The sequence below is a fragment of the Colias eurytheme genome, chromosome 29 (genome assembly GCF_061535395.1).
Source record: "Colias eurytheme isolate Ceu_HAF_F1 chromosome 29, ilColEury1 Martin Lab GWU primary, whole genome shotgun sequence".
NCBI classification, from domain to species: Eukaryota; Metazoa; Arthropoda; class Insecta; order Lepidoptera; family Pieridae; genus Colias; species Colias eurytheme.
The window spans coordinates 5,308,136-5,317,977 of record NC_143008.1 but is presented as its reverse complement, the minus strand read 5'-3'; the positions used below and the strand labels follow the sequence as shown (position 1 = coordinate 5,317,977).

General features: G+C 37.3%; 1 protein-coding gene across 4 annotated transcripts; it reads left to right on the top strand.

The window, feature by feature from the left end:
- Nucleotides 1-201: 201 nt before the first annotated feature.
- LOC149896266 (uncharacterized) lies at nt 202-9,817 on the top strand. Of its 4 annotated transcripts, none has more exons than XM_090117821.1 (10): nt 208-318; nt 971-1,045; nt 2,912-2,974; nt 5,480-5,597; nt 6,178-6,276; nt 6,908-7,062; nt 7,510-7,567; nt 8,023-8,111; nt 8,652-8,726; nt 9,680-9,817. In XM_090117821.1, the coding sequence occupies exons 1-10, from the start codon at nt 313-315 to the stop codon at nt 9,764-9,766; spliced, it is 825 nt and encodes a 274-aa protein (XP_089973947.1). In that variant the 5' UTR covers nt 208-312; the 3' UTR covers nt 9,767-9,817. The 4 variants fall into 4 exon arrangements, with proteins under 4 accessions (XP_089973949.1, XP_089973947.1, XP_089973946.1 ...); XM_090117820.1 differs by having other exon boundaries at nt 246-318; nt 5,480-5,609; XM_090117823.1 differs by lacking the exon at nt 2,912-2,974 and having other exon boundaries at nt 202-318.
- The last annotated feature ends 25 nt before the right edge of the window (nt 9,818-9,842 follow it).

Below are 9,842 nucleotides of genomic sequence, written 5' to 3'. Positions count from 1 at the left end.
GCATCAAAATCCGTTGCGTAGTTTTAAAGATTTAAGCATACATAGGGACATAGGGACAGAAAAGGCGATTTTGTTTTATACTATGACGTAGTGAAGTGCATCAAACGATGCTAGTAACTAGTATGCTAGTAACAACCCCTCAAAACGTCGCAACCATTGGATCAATCAAATATAATTAGTACAATATTGACTAATGCCGGGTTAGCAATAGCAGACATGTTATTTTTCGCTCCAATAACTACGAAGAATCTATATATACTAGGAAATTTTTGTTAATTAATACAGTGTGTGAACGTCCTGTGTCGTGTTAAAATGCGGGTGAGTGTGACAAACGAACAGACGAAATATCTCGTTGTTGAGAATATTTTATTAATTAATTACCCAATACTACTTTTTTGGTTATTACATTAGGAGGGTTTCTTTTTTTTTTGAAAATTTGGTACTTTTTTTAAACTGTGATGGATTTTTGATTGAGAGATGTCTCACTTGTCAAAGTGACATTTGTGTGATTTTTGGCGCCAATTTAAATGTCATCAAGATTGATTTTTCAATTTACATTGAGGTCAAAGGAGCTGTTTAAAATCTTTGCAATTTCTCATGTTAATGGGATTTTGTTTCGTAGATATGGAAGATGTTTGCTATTTTGGATAATGGATTTTATGGATGGAAGCAAGGAGTATTCTACCCTCAATTTTTGTGCATTTTAAACCGGTTGTGTTTATTTCAACTAGTATGTTTAAAAATAGTCCATTAAAGTTCATATATAAATTTGTATTATAATGTCAACAAATGTTGATAATAAAATTAATTAATTAAAAAAAAAAACATTTTTCATTTGTTACTGTGACGTTAATTTTATATTTTGTAAAGTTACACAAACGAAATAATACCTAATCGATTTTAATTATTTTAATCCATTAAAAAAAATAAGACTTACTTTTTTATCTATGTAAATTTTTTGTGTTTTCAGTTAATATGTTTTTGGTGTATGGTGGTGACGTTTGCGCGGGCGCAGGACTACTACGCGCCGCAAACATTTAAACAGGTATGTTTGTTATATCAATTATAAGATAATTATTTGAATAATTTAATTTTAAAGGTACTTTTATCATCACTACATAGTATGAAACAAAGTCGCTTTCTCTGTCCCTATTTCCCTATGTCCCTTTGTATTCTTAAATCTTTAAAACTACGCAACGGAATTTGATGCGGTTTTTTTTAATAGATAGAGTGATGCGGTTTTTTTAATAGATAGAGGGACAGAGAAAGCGACTTTGTTTTATACTATGTAGTGATTGATCATCACGTATAATATCTTCACATACATATACAAAATATTATGTTGTTTAACTTCGAATGCTTTGAAGCGTGAGAATTGACCAAGCGTGCAGAATGTTTATGAATATAATTGCTGTTTCCTAATTCCTTGCAAACACATTTAGGAATAGCGTGATAGGAGACAATGTATACTAATTAGTATTAGTAATATCCGTTGAAATGTGCCTCTATTTTGTCACATAGCTGTGCGCGGTTTTACCCGCATTGCTCTACTCCTATTGTTGCGGTCTTAGGGTCATGATATACCGGGTTGGTATACTAAGCTCAAAGGAGGTTATAGTTTTGCATACGCTGAGTACGTAAAAAATACTTAAAAAATTCCAGACGCATTTTTTTTTCAAATAGATGAATTCTTTAAACTCTATGTGTACACCCCTAATAAGCAACCCGCCTAACTTTGCCACCCTCACGTGAGATATCTTTTAAAATTATGTTTTCATTAGGGAGCGTCCATAAATTACGTGAAGTGTTTTTGTCCATTTTTTGACCCGCCCTCCCCCTCTGGTGAGATATCATGAGATTTTATTGAACCCCCTTCCCCATCCCCCCATCTCACGTGAGATTTTTCAAAATGTGGGTTTCTTATGTTTATTTGTCATTGTAAAAAGAAAAAAAATTGCTTTGTGCTTTTGTTTACGACTAGTTAAAAATAGTAATTAATTTTGCTGGAAGTTATAATAAGGGCCGATTTTTCAATGCTTGGATAAAACTTATCCGTCCAATAATGATACACGATGATATTAAAATGTCACGTAAACTGTCAAATACGGGCAATTAGAATACGTTTTTAAAATGGTAGTTTTATACATTATTCCACAAATAAGTTTTATCCAAGCATTGAAAAATCGGCCCTTAGTGTTATAACAAGGTAACAATAGAATATTTAAATCTTAACCATAACATTAAAATCTTAAGCATGTTATTTGGATTAAATGGATCAAAAGAGTATAATTTGTTTTGTTTCAATTTAAAAAAAAATTGCGTGATATTTGCCGACACCCCCCCTCTCCCCAACGTAAGGTTAGATGAGATTTTACTCGACCCCCTCCCCCCCTAAAACAACTCACGTAATTTATGGACGCCCCCTTAGTATACCGATAGTGTTTACACCCTGTATAGCATATAGCCTTCCTCGATAAATGGACTATCTAACAGTGAAATCATTTTTCAAATCGGACCCGTGATTCCTGAGATTAGCGCGTTAAAGCAAACAAACAAACTCTTCAGTATATATACTAGGTTTCCGCCCGCGGCTTCGCCCGCGCATTCAAAGAAAAACCCGCATAGTTCCCGTTCCCGTGGGATTTCCGGGATTGCGTCATTTTCCCGGGATAAAAAGTAGCCTATGTTCTTTCTCGGGTATCAAAATATCTCCATACCAAATTTCATGAAAATTGGTTCAGTAGTTTAGGCGTGATTGAGTAACAGACAGACAGACAGAGTTACTTTCGCATTTATAATATTAAAGTATGGATTAAGTACATAATATCTATACTCAAATAAGCCCCTTTTTTCTTAAAAATTCTAATTAAATATCTTGCAAAAATACTTAATTAATCTAATCTTGCAACAGGGTAACCAATTATTTGAACCAAGTAATCTCCCTTGGAACTCAGCCTTACGGAAAGCGAACGAAGTAAGACATTTTAAAACTAAATACTTCTATTGTACAGAGTATTAAGAACTATATTCTCTTAACAATAAGATCTTATTTCCTATAGATAGTAATGTAGATCTTTAAAATTAAATGCACTTTACGACTCACTGTACAACGTATAAACAACTCTATTCCTTACAATGTAAGGTCTTTATTCCTTTGTAGATAGTGATGTAGATTTGAATCTTTCGGTACTATTTTCAGGCTTCATGTAGAATGTTTTATTTTATAGACATCTATAACTGTATACTAATACGAACGACTAAGCATGATATAGGCTGTATATATTTTATTTCAGTTAAAGTGTAAAAAATGTTAGATTGAAATCTAAGAGCGGCCGTACACGGACTGCTTCAAGCAGTTGAGACGGCTTGAAGCCGCGACGGCGCGGTGAACTATGGACATTCATTCACTGCCGTACTCGGACTGCTCGAGCAGTCGGGACCGCTTCAAGCCGTCAACTGCGAGGTTGGTAGCGACATCTCAAGCAGTCAACGACCACCGCTCGAGCAGTCCGTGTACGTCGCTCAGCCGTTAACTGCTCGAGCTGCCCGTGTACGGGCGCTCTAACCTGCGAAATAATTGCACTGTCGAAAATATAATCGTATCACAGATAATATTAATACCACCGTATCTAATTGTTTACAATTTAACGCAACATTTTTCGGTACATTTCAATCCATCGAAGTAAAACCGATTCAACTGGCCACCCGTAAAATGGTCAACTGTTTGAAGCACAGACATAGATATATGTCTGTGGTTTGAAGGCTGCCCCTTATTGGACTGTCTTTCATGTGACGTCATCGATTTTACAAATGTTTCGTTTCACAAACTGTATTATTTTAATGGTTTCACTTCGATACATTATAACTAGAGATGAAACGGATAGCAGTTTGGCCGGATACCGGATACCGGATATTCGGCTGACCAAGTGGCCGGATAGCCGAATATCCGGCGAAACTTAGCCGTTTGCGTAGGCGTCGCGCGAACGATAGGATGGACTCGGTTCGATTCGGGTCTTTTCGTTGATGAGTGAAGTTAACAATTGTACAATTTTATTATTGTGTCGATTGCATGCAGGGCAGACACGTGCGTGATCGTTTTTAGGTTATAATTTTATTTGTGCTCTTATTATTTTAAGTACATACATATATACATAGGTCTAAAAGATTTAGCAACAAGAAATGGCATCGGCGAAGAAAAGATCGTCTTTATGGGAATACTTTGACAATTAAGCAGTGAAAATAAAAAGTTAGCTCTTTGTTTATTATGCAATGTTAATATTTCTCGTGGCGGCGAAGCGAAAAAAGCAGGTAATGTATCTAATAATAAATAATCTAATTGCAATAATTTTAATACCTATCAAGTAAAATAATATCTTGCAAGTTTCGTAACATATTCAATAATTATTGATTTCGAGGAAATGTGATTCTTGCTAAATAAAGCAAATAATTACTCAAAAATATGTTTCTTTTATCCAGCTATTCTTTTTTAATCGGCCGGATGTATATCCGGCCGAATAGTAGCTATCCGGTATTCGGCCGGATAGTATTAGAGCGTATACGCACTATGCGGGTAGCCGCATTGCGGGTAGCCGTCCGGCTGACCGCAATCACAATTATGTACGTAATATTCATTTCTATGCGCACTGTGCGGTCTGCGGTAGCCGCATCGCAGTGCACATAGAAATGAATATTACATACATAATTGTGATTGCGGTCAGCCGGACGGCTATACCCGCAATGCGGCTACCCGCATAGTGCGTATACGCTCTTATGGCGGCCGGATAGGCCGGATACCAGATAGTTACCGGATATCCATTTCATCTCTAATTACCTATAACCTACCGAAAAATACGCGTTTAAGTGTAAACACATTATACGGATTGTATTTTTTACAGTTTACATTGCCACATGATAAATTATAATCGTTGTTTACAATTTTACAGTTTCATATATAAAAAAATTTGGTGTACCTCGCGAACATAGTAAAAAGAGAGAAGTACTTAGGCTAACTCCCGGCGCGGCGTTTAGAAGCGCACGTACCTAAACTCGAGAGGCACAGGGTTGTCACTTGTCACATTGATATTTTAATTAATTGTATAAACGAACACCGACCGCTCACAGTAATTGCAATGGCGCGACCTTCACGAGAACGGTTGGAACAGACCATGAGAAGGAACCGAGCGGCGGTGTGTGCGTGCGTACTTACATTAACGGAGGGCGTGGCCAAGTGTACCTTTGTTCGAAGATAATATACTTCTCTCTTTTTACTATGTACACTAACTTATACGTACGTCGTCGTCGTCGTCGTGTCAGCCGTGGGACGTCCACTGCTGGACAAAGGCCTCCCTCAGGGTTTTCCACCACACCCGGTCACCGGCGGCCTGCATCCAGCGGCTCCCTGCCACTCGGACCAGGTCGTCTGTCCATCTTGTGGGTGGACGTCCCACGCTCAGTTAGTGTACAGTATGTATATTTTCAGGCCGGCCCCTACTACAGGGGTATGTTCTCAACGGGGGACGCGGACACAGCCGGGTCGGTATCACAGTCTTGGAGGCCGGGCAACGAAGCGCCTGTATATGAAGATTATCGCGATAAGAGTAATTATGCTGGTAATTAGTTTATTTAGTTTTAAAGTAACAAAACTATTAACTCTGTAACTATTTGAGCAAAAATACATATTATAATATTTTTTTCGCGTCAAAATGGAACGGGCACAGAAAAATAATACCAGTTTATAGAAGATGTGTTCTAAGAAAGCGACATTCTAAATAAATCGTCATTAAATAAAAGCTTACTTTTAAACCAAAATGTTTGGAGTTTATTTCTGTTTAATCGAAAATACTATAATATTACTACCTTGCACACTATCATAATATAATGATTATTTTTTTAACTTACATGCAGCTCTTATAAACCTGTAAGGCAAAAAATATCACTATATTATAGTGCTTTTAATTAAAAAAAAAATTGGTTGTTTGTAAAGTAGGTTTACAATCGAGATGTTTACGTGATAACATAATGCAGTGGCAGCGCTCGAGATGAGACGGGAGATCGGTCCGTCTCTCTCTCGTTATACCTGCGATCGCGCTCGTGAGGTTTTGGTGTGACACAAGTTTCTGAACATGTCACCCGACTAAAACGATTTTAAAAACGTTATCAAGTTAAAAATCTTTCTAGCACCACAAGAAACAAAGCCAGAGCCGTGGCGCCAACCGTACGGGATGTCAAAAGAACAACAGGCGTCAATTCTTCACCATAAACAATCTTTAAGCGCGGGTAAGTTCATTTATAATGCAGATAGGCTGATTAGTGATGAATTAAATCGGCAGTCAGCTAGAATGCCGATTTCACTTATTTTGAAGTGAAATTTCTTTTAGCGCGTTGAGAGTAAAATTTCAAGGTCGCGTCATGGCAATACCGTCACTTCATTCAGTAAGGTGACGATTTTGGTATCTTTGAATCTTGCCAAAGAAGTTTCACTTCTGACACATGTGCTCGGCACACACGCTTTTTTTCTTTATTTCCTAACCGATATTTTTTTAACGTATTGATGAATACGTAAAAAAATAAATATTTACTTAAACAACAAAAACAGTATGAATAGTTTTGATACTTCGTCAGCGCGTTGTCCATCAGGGTTGTACATAAAAAGTTTTAAGAATTTATCGAATGGAAAAAAATACATCGGGGATTTTTGAGTACCTATTTTTTGATAATCAGCCTATGAATACACTACGTTCCTTTGATTTTACTATATTTAATTTGTGACACTCTGTATACCTCTAATATGAGTACAGATAAAAAAGTATATCTCGAGCCTGAATATAGTTTAATTTTATAATTATCTATGTATTTCATTGAATTCCTTAAGATATAATGATCCTTAAGAAATAAAATATTGCTTAAGATGGTGCCTTCCGATTCGAGTACGCATCAGACAATGGTCTAGCCGCGGGTGAAATGATCGAACCAGATGGATCCAGGGTTGGCGCCTATCAGTATAAGGACCCGAGCGGTCAGCTGGTCAAACTGAAGTATAGAGCTGGGAAGGAGGGGTTCCAGGTATGATTGCTTCGAATTAAGGATTTATTCGCAAATACATATAAATATATATAATTAAAAAAGTGTATCTATGGCTATCTAGGGTATTAGCGCTCCGAGTGTGGCACGTTGAATTTTTACTACTTAGCCAGTTTTTACTTCAATTGTCTCTTTTCAACTCACAAATCATACCATTTTACTAGCGGTCCGCCCCGGCTTCGCCCGTGGTACCTACATGTTTAAACTATCCTATCTCTAAAGTTGGATCGAACTGCACATCCTGTGCGAATTTTATTATAATCGGTTAAGTGGTTTAGGAGTCCATTGAGGACAATAATTGTGACACGAGATTTATATATATTAGAAGATAAAGCATTTGAATGTCATAAAACCAAAAATAGCAAATTCAACATTTAAACAGTTACTTGCAATATTTTTGTACAGTTGTATAAATTTAATTAATTTCAGATCTTGGAAGGCAGTCATGTACCCAAGAGCCCGCAACCAGTGCCACCACAAAATACAGGTAAAAAAATAATCTATTTTTGAAAACAAACTTCTTTAGGCGCGTTGAGAGTAAAATTTTAAGGTCGCGTCATGGCAATACCGTCACGTCAAGGAGTAAGACGAAGATACCAATCTTTGAATCTTGCCAAAGAAGTTTCACTTCTGATACATGTGCTCCGCACACACGCTCTTTTTTTTGTTTAATTACTTAGAAGACTCTTGAAATCATGGAGGAATCAACAAAGCCTTAAGAGCATTGTGCCTGCAGTGGCAACGTTAATAAAAACAAATCATATTTTTTCATAATATGAGCTAAGGAATTTAACATTTAAAAATATGATCACAAGAGGACCTATTATTATAGAATTTATGTGCTCACGCTTTAAATACTATGCCCTAAAAATATGGAAGATGTATAATATCTTTCAGTCTTTTTTAATAATTAATAATTATTATGTTGATGATTATTACCAGACGCATATTATCAACAATCGTATGATCAGCAACGAAGACAGTACGATGTACCACAGCAGTACAATCAGCAACGACCTGAACCAACTCAGGTATTTATTTAATTATAATAAACTAGCTGTGCCCTGCGGTTCCACCCGCATTGCTCTACTCCTGTTGGTCTTAGCATGATGATATATAGTTTATAGCCTTCCTCGATAAATGAGCTATCTAACACCGAAAGAATTTTTCAAATCGGACCAGTAGTTCCTGAGATTAGCGTGTTCAAACAAACAAGCAAACTCTTCAGCTTTATAATATTAGTATAGATTTAGTTTTATTGCAGTCAACATACTTTACAAATGAGCAATTTAAAAAAAAATAAAAAAATACGATAACGAGGTGGGATTTAAACTCGCGTCTTATAAGACGCAGAGATTTTTAATTTTTAGAAAAAAAGACGTGTGGCACTCGGGGACTGTCGCGGTAAAGCTATTGCATGCTATGCCTTCAAGCCACACCTCCGCGCCCGTCCCCGTGGGGAGCGTGAGGTTTTTCGTTACGGAATTTCTTTACGATTCGGTCCCCGCGCTCAAGGCCCGCGATAGAAGCTATGCAATAGCTTAAAATCTCAATTTATTTAATTGTCCCAGGCACCATTAGACCCCCGTGGGGCGGGACAAAACTTCGTACAAAACTGGAGGCCGGAAGGTGTTAGCGATGGGCAGGTATGATCTTACTTTTTGGTGTGATTTACTATAACCTACTAATCCTATCCTACTTCCTACTAATATTATAAATTGCGAAAGTTTGTGAGGATGTTTTGTTATTCTTTCACGCAAATACTTCTGACCGATTACAATGAAATTTAGCTCACACTAGCTGTTGCCCGCAGCTTCGCATGCGTGGAAAAGATAAATTTTCATGATACAAACTTTCATCCCCTATTTGATCCCCTTGGGGGATGAATTTTCTAAAATCCTTTCTTAGGGGACGCCTACGTTATGGCATCTACCTGCATGCCAAATTTCAGCCCGATACGTCCAGTGGTTTGGGCTGTGCGTTGATAGATCACTATATCAGTCACCTTTGAGTTTTATATATGTATATAGATATGGAGGGTAACTTGGATTAACACATAAAAGTGAAGTCCCGTGTCCCCTAGTGGGGTAAGGGGCAGATGCATTATGCATACATCTGTTTCACTGATCCATTTCCATTAGGGACAAGTAGGTGATCAGCCTTCTGTGTCCTGCCAGACAGAGACATTTTTTTTTCTTCGTCTCCACCGGGAATCAAACCCTGGACCAATCGGTTCTACGCTCACGCGTCAACCACTGTACCAAGGAAGCGGTCAAACACATAGGATAGGTTTTATCCCAAAAATCCCACGGGAACGGGAATTATGCGAGTTTTTCTTTGAAAACGCGAGCGAAGCCGCGGGTGAAAATCTAGTTAAAACATAATTGTATTAGTTTTTTTCAAAGCATTTTGAGCATTTTAAAGTGAAACTGCGCGTTGAGAGTAAAATTTCAAGGTCGCGTCATGGCAATACCGTCACGTCATGGAGTAGGGCGACGCTTTGGTATCTTTGAATCTTGCCAAAGAAGTTTCACTTCTGACACGTGCGCTCTTTTTTAAAGTATTTTGAACATTTCTTTACTATTGTAATATTTTTCAGTACCGTGATAACGACATCGATCCCAGCAGACCACACTCATTCGGCGAAGGGTATGCCTTCGCTTTCAAGGGGAAAGGGAATTATTAAACCAATACGTAGATATAATATTTGTATGTAAAAGAGTAAATTTTGATGACATTCCTGTGTTTTATTTATATCCATG